The sequence below is a fragment of the Colletotrichum siamense genome (assembly GCF_013390195.1).
Source record: "Colletotrichum siamense strain Cg363 chromosome Unknown KSG_Cg363_contig03, whole genome shotgun sequence".
Classification (NCBI taxonomy): domain Eukaryota; kingdom Fungi; phylum Ascomycota; class Sordariomycetes; order Glomerellales; family Glomerellaceae; genus Colletotrichum; species Colletotrichum siamense.
The window spans coordinates 2264720-2282337 of record NW_023501016.1 but is presented as its reverse complement, the minus strand read 5'-3'; the positions used below and the strand labels follow the sequence as shown (position 1 = coordinate 2282337).

At 50.3% G+C, this 17618-nt stretch overlaps 5 protein-coding genes across 5 annotated transcripts; 3 read left to right on the top strand and 2 right to left on the bottom strand.

Annotated features, from left to right (window-relative positions):
- Positions 1-616: 616 nt before the first annotated feature.
- On the top strand, positions 617-2035 carry CGCS363_v004617 (uncharacterized protein; the record flags this gene model as incomplete). Its single annotated transcript, XM_036636466.1, has 4 exons — positions 617-853; positions 911-1006; positions 1056-1435; positions 1492-2035. The coding sequence occupies 4 exons, from the start codon at positions 617-619 to the stop codon at positions 2033-2035; spliced, it is 1257 nt and encodes a 418-aa protein (XP_036497166.1).
- A 103-nt stretch (positions 2036-2138) lies between these two features.
- On the bottom strand, positions 2139-3285 carry CGCS363_v004616 (uncharacterized protein; the record flags this gene model as incomplete). The annotated part of the gene is made up of 3 exons (XM_036636465.1): positions 2139-3040; positions 3096-3128; positions 3225-3285. The coding sequence occupies 3 exons, from the start codon at positions 3283-3285 to the stop codon at positions 2139-2141; spliced, it is 996 nt and encodes a 331-aa protein (XP_036497167.1).
- Positions 3286-5387: 2102 nt separating this feature from the next.
- On the top strand, positions 5388-12368 carry ATAD3B-2 (ATPase family AAA domain-containing protein 3B; the record flags this gene model as incomplete). The annotated part of the gene is made up of 8 exons (XM_036636464.1): positions 5388-5758; positions 6083-7770; positions 7832-8074; positions 8130-8189; positions 8241-8288; positions 8339-8494; positions 8544-9537; positions 10955-12368. 8 exons carry the CDS (start codon positions 5388-5390, stop codon positions 12366-12368), a joined length of 4974 nt encoding a protein of 1657 aa, XP_036497168.1.
- A 791-nt stretch (positions 12369-13159) lies between these two features.
- Positions 13160-14137, top strand: cysK-1 (Cysteine synthase; the record flags this gene model as incomplete). The annotated part of the gene is made up of 1 exon (XM_036636463.1): positions 13160-14137. The coding sequence occupies one exon, from the start codon at positions 13160-13162 to the stop codon at positions 14135-14137; it is 978 nt and encodes a 325-aa protein (XP_036497169.1).
- A 258-nt stretch (positions 14138-14395) lies between these two features.
- CGCS363_v004613 (SNF2 family domain-containing protein) lies at positions 14396-17488 on the bottom strand (the record flags this gene model as incomplete). The annotated part of the gene is made up of 8 exons (XM_036636462.1): positions 14396-15263; positions 15313-15414; positions 15466-15738; positions 15793-16376; positions 16437-16865; positions 16913-17005; positions 17054-17139; positions 17194-17488. The coding sequence occupies 8 exons, from the start codon at positions 17486-17488 to the stop codon at positions 14396-14398; spliced, it is 2730 nt and encodes a 909-aa protein (XP_036498697.1).
- Positions 17489-17618: the final 130 nt, after the last annotated feature.

The window sequence follows — 17618 nt, the reverse complement described above, 5'->3', positions numbered from 1 at the left end:
CCGGCGAATGCCTGTTGTTGTATGTTTTTGATCTTTTTGATGGCTTCGATTTTCGACGATGTTTTGGATGGCAGGCCAGGCAGGGTGGATGATAGCCCGCCCACCTTCGTGTGTCATGGGAAGCGCACCAACTCCGATTGCAACCGTTGCAACCAGGAGTTGAAGAACATGCCCAACCGAACTTCGGAAGATCGGCGTGGGATTGGTTAAACGTGGTGTCACTTGTCAGTGCTGGTCCCATTGAGAGTGGGGGGGACCCTTGACAAAAGACGAACGTGAGGATACGGGGTGATGGAACCGCTTTTCGTACTTCGCAAATTGGTTTGCCCAACGGATATCCAGAGCCCAAATGAGGAAAGATTTCCGTATGACCCGCAATATAGTCTATATTGCACGGCTCGTCAGATCCGTTTAAAGCGAATCCTTTGCAAGCATGTTACCTGTGCCGGCCCCTTGTTTCACTAAAGTGTTGCCCCAGTCTTCACCTGCCTCCTTAAGACAAGCTTGTTTCCTCCACTCTCGTTGGTCTGCAGAGTGCGAGAGTCTTTGCTCAAAAACTCTATGGGTTCGCCTCTGGGTCCGTTGAGCGGCAACCGTCTTGTCTCTTCATGACAAGATGGCCGAGCCTCTATCATCCTCCGCTGCGGCTGGGCCGTCGGCGTCACCACCGCCGAACGGCGGGCCTCCCGTTCAGGAAGACTTCATCTACAGCGCAAGCCAAGCACGCGCAACCGTCGCATTTGGCGCGATTGTGACAATCATCACCACGGTATCCGTCATCGCCCGACTTTACACACACAAATTCGTTATTCGAAGGGTTCGGGTAGACGACGCTTGGGCATTGCTTGCATTGGTACGATGACTATTGATCTCTCGATTGGTCGCACCAGGTTTATTGACAAGATTTCAGCTGTGTGTCATTGCCGTCAACGTCATGCAAAGTGTCTTCACGATGCGTTATCTGCCTGAGATGACATCCATGATTTCGAATAATGCAGGCTCCAGGGTATGGATTATCTCTCCATGACCGAGCCATGGCCTAACCTAATCAATAGATCCCATACGCAACCGCAATTACTTACAACTTAGCCATGGCCTCGCTCAAGATGACGTTCTTGTTCCAATTCTATCAGATCTTCAGGAACGTTCGTGTTATGAGAATCGTCTACATGGTGGCGATCTTCGTTGTTGGAGCTTGGAGCATCACACAGATCCTCCTGGCAGTGTTGGTCTGTGTTCCGATCCAAGCCAACTGGAGTCTGGACGTCAAAGGAGTCGTGTGTCTACCGACGTTCGTATCGACATATATCAACGCTACAGGAACTATGGTGACGGATGTCATCGTGCTTTTTCTGCCCTTTCCGACTCTCTGGAGTTTAAAACTTCGCGGACGCCAGATCTGGGCTGTGTTCGGCGTCTTCGGGATTGGCGCTATGTAAGTTTCATACAATTTCCACCTCTTCTGCCTTGCCACGACTGACATATGGCTAGCGTTCCCATTATTTCTGCCGGCCGTATCTGGAGTCTGGGACACGCGCCCCCGAAAGGCTACATGAGCACATCGTGCTGGACAATCGCAGAGATTGGCATCGGCGTCACCACGGCATCTCTCGCAACGATCCGTCATCTCCGAGACCGCCGAGTAAACTCCTTGTTGTCGAGAAGTCTGCCCACGAATCGACGAGATTCTTTTACGGAAGGAGTCATGTCACAGGACCCCGCACAACAGTTCTCCCATCAACGATCCGGAAGCGAGGTGGATTTGATAGGGGTCAATCGGACGGGAACGAGCGGCTCTCTGGACAGCAATTTCAAACTATTTGGCAAGAAGAAGGGGCTGCCGCCGTCGGCTTTGGGTGCTCAGGACGACCAGACGGACTTGACGCTGAACAATAAGGGCTCGACAAAAGTCAACATTACGTCGTTTCGGAGAAAGAAGGAGATGCCGATGTCCGAAGGTGCTGCAAATTTCCTCGGAGAGTTTGGAATTGTGGTTGAGAGGACGTGGGAAGTTCAGGAAATCCGTATGGAATAGCGGTGCTATGTGCGGTCAGATATTGAAGTAAAAGCTAATGAGAGTAATGAAACCTATCAAAAAACACTGAGGGAGAAAATACGGAGTACACAAGCCATCATTCTTAGACCGCATCTTCCAGCTCTCTCGCAACGCGTTCATCGCTGGGAGCCCACACAAGGGACGGCAGCGTATCGACATTTAAAATCAGACCCTCGTCTTCAAATGCTCCCCTCACTTCAGTAGTCCCTGGTGTGCTGGTGAACAGAAGCTTAACGGCTGCTGGTAACCTTTCATTGACCAGTCCTAGTAGACCAAGCAAAGCATCGAAAGCATGCATCTGCTCTCGTTCGTAAAGCACAACGTTGTCTATAAGAAGAACGAGGGTGATGGTGTCTGGAATCTGAAGAACCAGGAAGTACAGTAAGCGCAACAACTCTTTGTCGTCGCCAGACTGCAAGTGGTTGAGATCAACTGCTCCAGTTGTTGTTATCGAACTCAAGTCAAATTCATGTCGACGCAGAAGCTGGTCAATAAGGCTGCAGAGCATGGAGCTACCCCCCACTGAGCTCTCATCCGGATCAAGATGAAGACCACAAAGCCAGATGAGAGGCATGAAGCGTGGATGACCACGTAACATTTGCGACATGGATGTACAGAACAGAGACAGGGGCGATAGATCAGCGATGGTTCTCGGGAGTCGCCCATCCCAATGTACCAGAAGCTTGGCTGAGTGCGGTGAGGCTATCCAATCCTGGAACAATCGGTTGCCGACAATTTGCTGTGCATGAGTGCGCTCCCGAGATGGGAAATCCGACGCCTTGCTCAACGCGAAAGATTCATCAATGTCGGCATTGTGGCCTCGTATCGTTTCTTGGAGAATTTCCTTGGTGACAACCCATGCTAATGCTGGTTGATTCTGTGGCCGCGGAGGCGTGTATGGCCCCCAGGTGTGCTGCAGCCCTGGTGAGGTACTTCGCAGAAAGGTGTTTTCCACACGCAGAGAAGCCACTTCTACAGCAAGACCTGGTTTCACATTGTCAGAAAACTCGCGCTCCTAATTATCTCGGATCTAACTCACGTCTACCTCTTTCTCTTTCCTCCTCAAGCTCTCCTAGATAGTGCATCGTGTTAGATGAGTTCCACTTGATATGCAAAACAAAGTAATTGACTCATCTCAATTTTGACGACCAAACAAGCGTTCACATACTGTCTCTCTTCTGCGTATGGCCATCAAGAAGAACCATGACATTTGTATACATTGATGCCATCTTTGTTTGCACTTCGAAGTTTGCTTTCTGGATGTCATAGCGGACCTTCTGTGCTAATCTCATCGTCTCTTGGGAATCTTTGAGCTGTTAGCCTCATATATTCTCATGGACCACCAAGTTGTTGAGAAGGAAAACTCAGGCCAATAAGAAACACAGGACTGCCAAAAATCGATGGCGATGGTATGAGGTAGAATGGGCCATAAGCACCAGAGGAGCGAGAGGGACTTTTCCTTTGCCCTAAGAGCAAAACCTAGTTCCCAATCTTTTTCCGAACGCAATATTGGAAAGAGATTCTTACAGAGTCGCGTCTCAAATTGGTAAGACTTCGTAGCTTCGGCTACGATCTTTTCCGCTTTGTGGTTGATGGTTTGCAGACTTTGTACCAGGTCTGATCCGTAGTAGCTTCCTTGACCCAAGGTCTTGCCGAATCGCACAACTATTCATGACAGAATATGGGGTCAGTAAGTCGAACATTGACATTCAAGACATTGTTCAGCTTCTTAATTGAGGTAACTTGCTTGATTTGCTGAGGAAAAACCCAATTAATCGCTCGATAGCTTCCAATGTCGAAATTGCGAGGCTCAAAGAAGCTTTCTGTATGTTCCTGTCGCCCGGATAGACCGCCAGAAGCAATTCAACATCCGAGAATATGGGAATGAGGCCATCAAGCCCCTCAGAAGCCTGGGCGCGAACTTCTGCTCCTTTATTGACAGCCTCCTCAAGTTAACAATGGTAGTTGCTCGTTGAATCACACTGATGTCTTACATCTAGAAGGAGTTGCACAGCTCCAAAAACCGGAGTCGAGAACACCGTATCTGGTACTAGTGCCGATACATTCCCTACGACTTCTGACACCGCCGATGCGTTGTCTGCTGCGCTCCTGCGCTTCTTGCGGAACCAGCCGACTCGCCCCCCATCACTCTGGTACTTCGCTTGCGCTTTCTCAAGCTTTGCGTAAATTGCTTCCCAGTCGGGCTCAGTTCGAATGCTGTATACCTCCGAACGCCCCTTCGGCGCAGGGAAAGTGTGTTTGAGTGTAGTCATTGCCTCGAGAAACAACTCGTTCCACCGCTCCATTGCCTTGATTTCTGTCCATTCTGGTCTGGCCGTTATAGCCTGATGACGAGACTCAAGGCCTTCTGGAGAAGGTAAATCTTCAGGCAAAGTAGATGCGTTCCCCGAATGGGGTGGTGAGATCTTGGTGTTGGGCTCATAACAACCTAGTGTAGAATCGTAATGGATCTGAGCGTCGGAAAAAGCCTGATGATGATGTTGCATCTCGCGGTCAATGAAGTAGACAGAGGCTGGCTTTTTTGTTGACTGAGGTATGTGGGGGACGTTAACTGACATGATTAATGGTTCAATAGAAAATTGCGTCCGATTGGAGTATAAGAGATTGTCTAATGCAGAACTTCATAGAAAGAAGAGGCCCAAGAAGTAGGATAAACATGTCTTCACATAAACGACTTTAGTTGCTACTCGCTCCAGATTCGGCTTTGATGAAATGAACAGGATCTGTGCGAACGCAGAGATGCGTCAAACTATTAGCAAATCAATTCTGTATGAATAACCAATCACAGTGGAGCTGGCAGCAGGCTCCAGCCCATGCAAGTCTGTCTTACGATAAGCGATGGTCTTGTAAGCGGTGCAGCTTGCATGCAGTTGCGCCCTGCACCGACACGTGCGACCAGCCTAGCCTCTCATGTTGGAGCTTGGCCATCAGGTTGTGCAGGATGTGAGGGAATTTAAACGAGTGTGGGAGGAGAAGGCCAGCGAATGAGTAAACAGCGTTTAGGCAGTGTATCATTGCTCGAGTCCCCAGTGACAGCCTAATTTGGAACCGGTGCTAGTATAGATTTCTTGGGGGGACCTTGCCCCCAAGTTTCTGTCCTCTCTGTCTCTCTCTTCTACGACTTCGTTATCGACCTCTGAACGTCTACGCACCATGGTATCATTCTAGAGCCATTGGGACCTCTTTTTGCATGATCTATATTTGTCGATAAGTTACTTCGCTAGCAGTCTAATAGAGACGATCGGGAGCTATGGGGACCTCAAGCCCCCCCGGTGCAGTCCACAATCGCGATCATCTACCAGAGCCGACGATGGCTGAACCTGACTTGGGTGAGGAGAACAACGCTAGTCAACCCACCCCAAAGCTGGCCGGTGTTGCGCCTGAAGGTGGAAACGACCCTGTCCCCTCTGAATCTGGCATTCTCGAAGAGCTCCGTGCTCTAAAAGCAAAGATTCTAGAGTTGGAAACCCTGGGCCAGAAGGAATCCACGAACATCACGGAGTCACAGCATTCGCCCCAACAAATTGAGGAAATGAGACAATACCAACAAATGGCCAAGTGCTTATATAGTCATAGAAAGGAGTGGGAAGCCACGTTTCAAGAGGAACATGCCGGCCTTCAGGAAATCAGCAACCCTTTGGCCGATGAACAGCTCAGGGAACCGTGGTACGGCCCTTGGAGGTACCAATGGCACCCGCGGTATTTTCGCAACGAATATAAGCGTCTAGATCCTTTCAATCCTTCGCACCAATGCCCGGAGACACCCCCCACACACACAGAAGACGACATGATGAATGAATATGACCATACTATAGACTACGGCGTGCGTCGGAGTCATTTGCGGAAGGTGTATGAGTGGGAATTGGACCGTCTCTGGTTATCTGAAGAAACCGAAATACGCAGACGAAAAAAACTGGAAGAGGCCGAAAAGAAATCCTCAAAGCTCAGAAATGCTAAAGGCGGTTCGGGGGACAACTCCACGAACGCTGACGCTACATCTCTTAGGAATGAGAATCAGCATGCGGTAAGATCAGTGAGCTGGCACGCATTCAAACAATTGGGCCGTGGCTCCCATGAGATCACCTTCTGTGCCGTGGACATTCTCATCGGGGATCCAGTGGTATTCGACGACTGGGGGTTCGCAGGGGATTGGTTTCGATCACCGCAAATCGAACACCGCGCCAACAAGACAGGCAAACAGGCACCAAGTCTTTCCAGTCAAGCCCAGCTACCGGAAAGAATTCGAGTGCATTCAAAGCTTGTTCTCAAGGTTCTCGACAAAATTCTGAAGTTGTCTGGGGATGACTCAATGGCAGAATCTGAAAGGCCCATCGTATTCACTCGCCCATTCAAGACACTCAGCCACTGCGAGCCAGGACTCGACAGTTGGTTGCTTGCAATGGAGAAAAAGGCCCGAAGGCAGTCGAAAAAGCCGGATGTTGTTGCTGAGATCAATCAGTCTACCGCTGAGCAGGAATCTCAGGGCTTACAGGTGGCGGGTGGGACGAACTCTGCCCCAGTAGGCGAGGGTACCGGAGTTACCACGACGAATAAGATTGTTGACAAGGACACTCAACTACCTGATCATTCATCGGCCAACACCCAATCTCTTGAAAAGAGAGGTGGATCTCAGGAGCATGTCAGCAGTATCAATATGGCCACAACGCAGGCAGACCTGGAAGACTCGGAAGAAGATGATGACGATGAATCCAGCTCTGACATGGGGGGTTTCGAAGATATTGCAAAGTCAACAAGTTCTCTTGAAGAGCTTAGGTTTTTTCTTCAAGCTGCAAAGTCTCAAATACTGATCAGGCGCCAGCATTTGGATGGGGATAAATGCCACAAGGTGTTCTTCTCAGACCTTTGGCATCTTTTCCGGCCTGGTTTCGAAGTGGTTCGCAGTGACGGAAAGCAAGTCTATCGAGTCATTCACGTTACCACCGCCAAACACCGTACGGTTTCTGCCTTCCAAAAGTGGTCAAAAGCTCAGGATGAAGAGGAGAAGAAACCACGACCAGACTTTGGTCTTACGTGCATTTATCTGGACTTCGACGGAAAGAAACTTGGTCCAGTTGCTCGAACCTTTGAATTCAAGCCATATGAAGGAGAAAGAGAAATCACATCTTTCGAAGTTTTCCCCTTGCGGTTTTATTCAGAGCGTCGGGGCAATTTCAATGACGTGGACGGAGAAGATGCAACAGACCATTCAGATGCGTCTCTACTCAGACAAGAGCTCATTCAACGCGGGAGAAGGTTTCTCGATGCTATAGCAGCCAAGCACATGTTCTATGCAGGCCCAACATTGGATACCCACGAAGACATCGAAGGGCAGGTTGTCGTGGATTTTGAGGCAGCTTTTCTCGAGGAGACCTTGGCTTCCGAGAGGCCTCAGATTGAAGCATTGCCTAGCATCAATCTCGACGATTACGCCGATGTCGACAGTTGCGAGGCAACTTGCTGCTTGGATGATAGGGTAATTGATGACACTTTTATCGATTTGAGACAAGCACGCGAATATGTTAACAGCCTTTTGCCCAAGGCTGGGGCGAATAATCTCCAATCTGTTTCTGTCTTGCCTCAGAGTTTGTCGGATGATGCATCTTTTCGGGAGATCTGCAAGTCCATCCAGGAGGACGAGCTCTTGATCCTTTCATTCAGAGTATTTGGTTTCATTCTACGAAATCGAAAGTTTGGTGGGTAACACTTCATCTCGAGTTGCAAACGTCGGAAATGTGTACTAATGTTTTGGCTTAGCTCAATTGGATCTTAAATTTCTATCCAGCATGACTTCTGCGAAGGAAATCACGAAGCCCAGGGAGAACCTTCCGACTGATGCCCTTGGGGGCAATACAAGCAATCGCGGGAGGACAGCTTTCGACCGTCTCGTTTTGGAAGATGGACACAAGTCTATGATCGAATCGCTGATATCTCAACACTTCCGGGATAAGGAGTCTAAAGACGGCCCTCATGACCAAGTTGATGTTGTGAAAGGAAAAGGTGAGAAGTGTCTCCAACTGTATCATCTTCACTCCTAACGACGAGTTACTCATAGGGAAGGGACTAATCCTACTTCTTCACGGAGCTCCTGGGGTGGGAAAAACATCGACTGCAGGTGAGCTGATTCGAGACCATTCAAGCCAGAATTTCGCTAAACGTTCTCCAGAGGGTGTTGCAGAGATGTTTGGAAAACCGCTTTTTCAAATCACATGTGGTATGTTTCCCGAACGCAGGACAGACGCCAATGCTTAAATACTGTGGCAGGTGACTTGGGAACGACTGCGAAAGAGGTTGAAGAGACTCTCGAAAGTAACTTTGCTCTGGCTAACAGATGGGGATGCATTTTACTTTTGGACGAGGCAGACGTTTTCCTTGCCGAGAGGACAAAGGAGGACTTCGTAAGAAACGGACTTGTGGCTGGTACGTTCGAGTATTCTGTCTGAAACTTCTATTCTGACAACCCTCTTAGTCTTCCTCCGAGTGCTTGAGTATTATTCCGGCATTCTTTTCTTGACGACAAACAGAGTTGGTGACTTTGACGAGGCTTTCACGTCACGCATCCACATGAGTCTCTACTACCCTGAACTGAGCGAAGAGAAAACCCGCAGGGTGTTCAAGATCAATATGGATTTGATCAGGGAGCGCTTCGCGTTGAAGAAGCGACAAATCATCATCGAGGAAATGGACATTGGTGCTTTCGCCACGCAGCATTACATCAACCACCCTAGCGCACGCTGGAACGGTCGCCAGATCCGGAATGCCTGCCAAACTGCATTGGCATTGGCTGAATACCAGGCACAGGGAGGGAGACACGATGCCATTATGAAGCCGGATGCCGTTATAAATTTGGCTGTAGAGCACTTTGAGACAGTGCGCGACGCGTATCTCAAATTCGCTGAGTACATGAACAAGATTTACGGAACCAATGCTGCTAGGAAAGCCAAAGAGGGCAAACTCCGGGCCATCTTGGTCGATGAAAATGACAATGTCGTCAGCGATACGCGCGCAGGCGGCCGGGTCGATAGGAAGGAAGCGTACCGTCAGTCTCAAAGCCCCTTTCAAATGGGCGGTCGCCACCAGCACGAGAGCCCGAGCAATCAGCATTCGCAAGGCTATACGCAACCAAGCTACCAGGACCAGCCGACTTATCAAGGGCCGTCTCAAGGCTACTCGCAACCCCAACATCAAGGGCTTCCGCCGACTGACCCTTACAGAGCGTCAACACAGGGTCACCCTTCTCAGTATCCCAGCACTCCGCCTAGCCAGTCTTATCGCGCCGCTCCGGCTCAAATGCCAGCGCATGGTGGTCAAGTCACGGGTGGTCTGGGAAGAAGTCCGGGCATCTCATTTCAAGGTTCTCAGACGAGTCAGACCCAGAGTCAGTTCGACGATCAACGAAACCAGAGGTTTTCTCAACAGCAAGGAGCCGAGTCTCAGAGGTTTGAACAGGGAATTAAAGATATGTACGTGATGTCAAACCAACCTGATCTTCGCCAGGGGCCCGCAGGTCATTTGACTCCAAGCCGAGGTGGTTTGGCGGAGATGGCTTCATCTGATCAGCAATGGACGCAGGGGAGCTCCGGTGTTGACCCTGGTATGTCAGCTAGCTTCAACAGAGTCCCACGAGGAGGACAGTAGAGTACCCAGGGGGTGATTTTCTATGTAGATACAGCCATACAGAATGCTCATCACGCTGTTCATGCTTGAACTTTTAGATTCCTCGGCTAAAGTCATGACTTGCGCTAGCGGACAGACGGGTTAGCCCAAAGTCTGACGCACATCTGTGAATTCATTTGATTGGTTATGCAAGTATCATGAACGGCAGTACCATCAGCGCGTGCAGCTCTGTGCTCATTGGTTGCAGTCGCGCGGCACAGAGATGCGTTATTTTTCGAGGAGTTGCCTGCCTGGAAACGACTCTTCTGTATACTAGGTCAGCAAAGAAATCAGCCGAGCAAGCATCTTCCGTTCAATACTGATCACGCAGCGGATCCTCTCCTAACTATACTGAGACTATGCTATGCCAAGTCTGTTTAAATGGCCTTGAAGGCTTCCGAGACCCTTCAAAAGTCAAAAGAGTCGGATACAGCGACGAAAATGAAACTCCTGTGCTCACGTCAGACCAATATGAGATAGCGAAAGCAGTCGCCTCTCCCCGGGTCAACGTGACAAGATCCATGTATAACGGAATGAAGCTATATCACTTGAGCTCTGAAATCGAGATGTACGCGTTCGCGCATCATCCTACTAAGACGTCATGGTTACAAGCAAAGTCTGAAGATTGTGAGATTTGCAGGAAGATCGACTGCGATGAGCAAGTGGGAGATACTGCTGATGATGACGGCCACGGTTCAACTACCTCAAAGCCTGACTTCTTTACTACCTTCGTCGTCAAATTTGAAAGAGCAAGACATGATGAAGGGGACACTTTTATCATGGTAGTATGGCAAGGTGCACAATCGAGTTCAACCCGCTGGAAATCTTGTGTAGACGGTAAGACTGAAGAATCCGCAGGAGTATTTTGATGTTGACTTTTGAGCCGATAGAGCACCAGGCTAGTCCTTTTAACGACTTTATCGGACAGTCCACAAACGACGAAGCAACTTGGCGCGTTGTTGAAGATTGGATCAGTAATTGTGTTGAAAATCACCCCAACTGCAACTCTAGGTCGTTGCCAGACGGAATAGTCCAGCAAGAGTTCGCAACAGAGTCTTCAAGAGATACTTCGGAAACGCATCGACGAGAACTACCTTCTCGACTCCTAAAGCTCGAAATGGTCGGCCAACAAAGAACGTTTCGCTTGGTTACAAGGCAGGAGATTGCGACGCGAGCCAGCTATGCGACGCTCAGTCATTGCTGGGGAACTAAACCCTGGAATAGGAACCTGATATTAAATCAAGCCAATCTGGCGACCTTGTCGGCTTCACAACCCATAACCAATCTACCAAAGACGTTTCGAGAGGCATTTGTCGTACTGGAGAGGCTTCAGCTCGAGTACCTCTGGATCGACCGCTTCTGCATCTTCCAAGACTCTGAGGAGGACTGGCTTGCAGAGGCATCAGAAATGCATAACGTCTATGCAAACTCCATCATTTGTATCTCGGCATTGGGCGCGGAAGATGATGACGGGGGGCTATTCTTCTCTCGTGATCCGCTCGCCGTTATGATTCCAGTGGTCAATATACCTATCGGCGAGTCAAACGAGCCCGTGCCTCATGCTGGAGAGATGGCCATGGCCTACATCAGAAACACAGACTCTCAATCTGCTGTGCTGTCTAAGCGTGGTTGGGTTCTTCAAGAAAGGATACTGGCTCCTCGGGTTCTTCACTTTGGGAAGAGCCAGGTGTTGTGGGAGTGCAATACGTCCATCTCCTCTGAGGCTCAGCCAAAGTTTGACAAGTGGAAGAGCGTTCATGTTCTCCTCGCTCATCCCGATATCAGACCCAATTACAAGCGCCGGACTGTGTGGAAGACCACTATTGGATACGAGCCGCCGAGCTTCGAGAACCCAATCGACTGCATCTTCATCGAATGGTACCACATTCTTGATTATTATAACCACTGTCATCTCACCAAGAGTGACGACAAGCTTGTGGCAATATCGGCTATTGCAAAAGACATGAAAAAGCATCTTAGCCATCTAGGCGAATCATCAGTCTATCTCGGCGGTCTCTGGAGATCGAGGATGCCGCGCAACTTGCTTTGGCAGATTTCCAATCCGGCAAAACGACCGGAGCGGTATCGAGCACCGTCTTGGTCCTGGGCTTCCGTTGATAATGCATCTTTGTTCACGTACCATGAGGGTTATTCGTGGTTCCCAAAGCGTCATAGGGTATTGGTGTCTGTCATTGAGGCTACAACGACTCCTCTGACATCGGACGATACCGGCCAACTACAAGGCGGCAGCTTAACTCTCAAATGCCGGTTGCTCAGAGCTATCCTTGCTAAGGGGCCTCGAGACGGACAAATTGGTGCTGAAAAGCTCGAGACTATTGAAGGAATTAGAATTCATCACCAGCGGGAGAAATGGGCTGAGTATTACTTGATGAGGTTCGACACCGTCGAGGACGAGCGTTGCAGTCCCGTTCTGTTCGTGCCTATTCAGGTCGAAGAAGACAAGGAGAATAGGGCCGACGAAAGTCGTATTCGCGGAAATTACTATGGTTTGGTCCTCGAAAAGTCTGGGAACAGTTACAAAAGAATCGGCAAACTCCAGTACGATATTTATGAGCCTTCGCTGGGGTCTTGGTTTGATGACATCGATGTTCCATGGGGAAAGATTTCCATTTTATAGCACGTGTCAATACCATAGAGAGAAACTTCTTCACTAGTAGGATGTTTCAGCAGCAATACGATCGACCTTCAAACGTTTGATGATGTGTTTCGGTCTTTGGCTTTGGACACCTGCCGCCTTTAATTTTTGAATGCCGCCCTACTAGTCTCCGACATCCAACTTATCCGTCTGTGAATAGCCTTTGTCCCATTGAGCTTAGCCATCATCCCTACTTTTGGCCTGGTTGTTGCCCTCGTTATGATTTCTGAATACGTGGAACCTTCCTCATTTTAGCACAGGCATACTTTACTTCGGTTATCCGGGGTCCCGAATGTGCGTATGAGAGGAACCTGAGCTAATTAGCTTCCAGCCTGTTCTAACCTGGTGCGCCCTGTGGGTTTCATGACTAACAATACGATGACTGTATCTCATGGACCGGATGTGCGAGTGGACTACAGCAAGTGCATAACATGGGGAGTTATAGCCAATCAGAAAAAGTCTATGCGCCTTGCTGGCTAACGAGAAATCTTTGGCTAATAGAATTTGGCGAAAAGCTGGAGGGGTGGATGTACTGCAGCCCAGGATTAATGAGATCTTGGCTGCTAGCTACGCCCTTCGTACGACAGTCTGTTAACTAAATGCTCCACGTCAAAGCTTCTTGGTAAAACAACTTGCTTATATACACTTGAAGCTCACTTAAAATACATGCCCGCCCTTGCAATGTCGTTGCTTGCATCAGAGCATTTACGCTACATCCCCGTTTTTCCAGCGACTTGTCTTTGAATTACTCTTCGCCACGATTGCAACCTACGATGCGGCCACTTCTCAACTCAGCGGCAGACGCCATCGGCTGCACACCTCTCGTGCGTCTCGACCGCATTACGTCCTCTCTCGGACTCGACGGAACTATCGTTGCCAAACTCGACTATTTAAATCCTGGAGGATCGAAAAAAGACCGTGTCGCGTTCGGCATCATCGAAGAAGCAGAGAGGCTGGGCACACTCAAGCCCGGGCAAGCGGTCGTCGAGCTCACGAGTGGCAACACAGGAACTGGCCTCTCGATCGTCTGCGCAATCAAAGGCTACAGATTCATCGCCGTCATGTCTAAAGGGAACTCCATCGAACGTGCTCGCATGATGGCGGCTTTGGGCGCTGAGGTCGTGCTCGTTGACCAAATGCCCGGCTCCATCCCTGGACAGGTTTCAGGACCGGACCTCAGACTTGTGGAAGAAAAGGCGAAGCAAATCGAAATCGAGCTCGGGGCCTTCCGTGCTGACCAGTTCACACGCGATGGGAACTGGTTGGCTCACTACGACGGGACTGGCACGGAACTTTGGGAACAGACCAACGGCAATCTTGATGGATTCGTTGATTACGTCGGCTCGGGGGGCACGTATGCTGGTGTGACAAAACGGCTAAAGGCATTAAACCCATCAAGCAAATGCTTCATCGTCGAGCCTCAGGGGGCAGCTGTCTTGGCTAAGCAGCCGGTCTCACAAGCAGAACATCCCATTCAGGGAGGAGGCTACGTGATGCCTGATCTGGTCTACTTGAAGGATGTACCTGTTGATGGCTACATCCAGGTCACTGGCGATCAAGCAAAGCAAGGCGCCCGGCTTTTAGCGAAAAAGGAGGGGATTTTCGGGGGTTTCTCCAGTGGCGCAAACGTAAGCGCAGCCATCGAATTGCTGAAGGGGCCAATGAAAGGGAAGACGATTGCAATCATGATCTGTGATTCAGGCCTGAAGTATCTATCGACTGACCTTTGGGCTGAGACGTTGGAAAATTGAAGCATCGGTAGCATAGTTTCAAAAGAATGAACACTACCTCGTGGGAGAGGCGATCAAGCATCAAGGCCACAGAGGGAATGAACATGCTGTTTCGCGATATGAATCAAGCCCTTTAACCCTCTATTTGTACATGCCATCTATCAAACACGGGCGAAGCAAGAAATGCAGGGCATGCGTCTGGCACATCTAACCCCTTAATCGAAATCTTTCTCTGCCCCTCCAACAACTGTAAGGATTTACTCCAATTTTTAATTGCATTTATCCGAGCAGCTTTTGGATATCTGCCATCCGGGTCTCCTGGGTCTTCTTGCCCTTGTTCTTTTCCTGGAAAGCTTTGCCAACAAGCGTTCGCTTCTCATGTTGAATATCCAGCACGCGCTCCTCGACGGTGCCCTCCATGACAAGTCGCCAGACGGTAGTGGGCCGCTTCTGGCCCAGACGATGCACACGATCGACGGCCTGGTCTTCAATGGCCGGCGCCCACCAGCTGTCCGCGAGAATGACCGTGTCTGCCGATACGAGGTTGAGACCGACACTGCAGACGGCCAAACTAGCAAGCATCACCCGCGTATTGGGGTCGTTGTCGAGAGCATCAATGGCTGCGTCACGTTTCGCAGCTGTCATTGAGCCGTCGATGCGGCAGAACTTGATTCCTGCCTCCGCGATTTGGGCTTGGATAATGTTAAGGAACGAAGTCCATTGCGAGAAGATGACAATCTTGGACTTTGGGTCTTTTGTCGTGGCTTGGACAATCTTAACGAGGGCTTCCGTCTTGGAGCTCTTTCCATCCGAATCGAAGCCATCGTCTGCGGCCTCCTCGCCACCTTCGGGGGCCGGTTCAAGAAGAGAATCTTCTTCGAGCTGGTTGCGGCACATGGGGCATTTTTGCTGGGTCTGGATGACCTTGGTGATGCAGCCACGGCAGAAGACGTGCTTGCAGTGGGTGATGACTGGGCTGTCCAGGGTATCAAGACAGACCGCACAGTCCTCTTGCGTCTCAATGTAAAGGCGGAGGGCTTCTTGGAGGATCTTCACGTTCTCTGGGTTAAGGGAGACCACAGATTGGCCCTCGAGAACCTTCAGAAGATCGTCGATTCTCTTGCGACAGAGTGTCCAGTGATTGCAACTAGTGAAACATCAGCATCTCCTCTATGGTTCACAGCAGGTGTTCTTACACTTGTCGTAAACGTAGAAGTCGTTCCAGGACGCTCTGAAACTGGCCTTTTCCTGCTTTGGTTTGATTACGATAATCTTCGAGCGCCCCCTTGGCTTCGTTCCTGAGGTTTATAGTCAGACAGGCAAATCGTCATTCGACCTGGGCTACTCACAATAAAGCTTCGTACTTGTTCTTCTCATCCGGTCTAAACTGGATGCGATGTACGTACTCCGTCTTGGGCGGTAACTTCAAATCGACAAACTTCATGTCCTTCTTGCGCCTCAAGCAAAGGTCTCTCATAAGAAGCTGTAAGAGTGTCTCGGCTCGTTGATGCCCTTGAGCGAGTGGCCGGGAGATAACTGTGTTGAAAATGACTGGTTGTTCGACACCACCAGTGATATGGAGGAACTGGAGTAGGGACTGGAAATCCTTGATGTTGTTGATGCTTTCCGATGATTAGCTACCTATGGTCAACTGCAAGAGGCTTTAGCGTGCTTACATTGGAGTTCCGGTAAGCGCCCATCTGGATTGAGCAGTGAGCTTGGTTGCGGCGATGGCTGCTTTGGTTTTGGCGTTGCGGATGGTATGGCCCTCGTCAAGCACGACTCGCCTCCATTTCATCTGCATCAGGGGCGATGTTTTGGGAACGGAGTCTTCAGCCTTCTTTGGTCCCTCCATGGCAAGCGTATTGTAGCTGGTGATGACAACTTGGTACTTTGCCAGCTCATCCTTACCCACCTTGTTGGATCCATGGTACGTGTAAATGGATGGAAGGTGTTCCTTCTTGACGTGTCTGCGCATTTGCTGCTCCCAATTGCTCATGACACTCAATGGAGCGACGATAAGGGTAGTGCCGGGACCGCCCGTCAAAATGAGACTGATAACTTGGAGAGTTTTGCCAAGACCCATGTCATCAGCAAGAATGCCGCCAGAGAGCAGTTTGGGTTCGTTCATCACGAAGTTGGTCGCCATGTTGCTCATTACCTTGTCATTCTTTGGGATCCGTTGCCAAAGCTGAATACTTTCCGTAGTGCCCTTCGGTGGAAACTGGGGGCTTTCCTTGGACGTCATCCAGGCCAACCCCTGTGTATAAGTCAGCATTGCCATGTCGATATGTCGATGCGGATGGAAAATGCGTCATACCTGCAACTGATACGGCAAAAGCTGAGCTTCTAGCACGGCTGGCTGCTCCGCCATAGGCATAGCGGCCAGAGTATCTTCGTCGATAACAAGGGATTTGACTGCATCACCGCGACTGTGGGTTTGCAAAGCTTGACTGGCTTGCGTGAGCTGCTCCAGTGACACTTCCGGTTCTGGGGCCGCTGAGGCACAGCCGCCCAAGCCGATCGTTGACTGTGAATTCTTGATGCCGAGTGCCTTTCTCTGGGCTTCAGCCTCAGCCCTGGTCTTCTTGAGCTCGGTGGCTTTGATGAGCTTATCCTTCTTTAGCCTGTCTTCCAATTGCAGACGCTGCTCACGATCGCCGGTTCCGAAAAGGTGCAGGCGAACGGGGCAGTCGAACACGCCCTTCTCGCCTGTGAGTGTTCCTTCCAAAGCAACATCATCATTGTCCTAAGAAGGATGAGCATGGCACTGGGCCAGTGGAATGGGCCACTTACAACGTATGGCGCCAGCTTCTCGGCCACCTTGCGCGGGATGTGGCCAATCTGGATGCCCATGACATTGCAGACCCGAATGGCATTGGAATCGTACTATGCACGTTAGTATGGTTGCAAGGCCACGAATAAGAAACATCATACTGGGTTGGTGGGTTCCCGCAGACAGACGACAACCTCTCCCTGCGAGGCGTAGCCGTTGTAGTACCGCACTCCGACGATCTTGGTATCTAAAATACGGCGTTAGATCACATAATACACTAAACAGGGGCCAGAATCCCTACCGAGATTTCCATAAAGCTCTCGGGCTGGACCATCGGGAGCTTGTGTGAGGTCGATTAGGTCAGCATCGTCCCGGTCGTAATACACATTCTGTGAAGAAGGGCCGGCGAAAGAACTAGAGCTAGCCGTGCGTTGGGTGTTATACGGCTGGCTGCCCGCAACACGGGCCCCGGAGGATTGTCCCAAAGACGGGCCCCGGTTTACGGCCGGCCTTTTGCTTGGTGGCGGCGCTGATGAGGTCTCGCCCTCGCTGCTAATGAGGTCGATGACATCGAGGCCACGCTTCTTGGGCGGCATCTTTGCTGTCCGCGTGCGGCCCGGTACCTATTGATGGGCGACCTGATTGGACTTGGTTCGTGCAACGATGGACCGAAACGGGAAAGTCGTCAGATGTGGCCAGATTCAACGGTCGGTACCGAAAACTCCA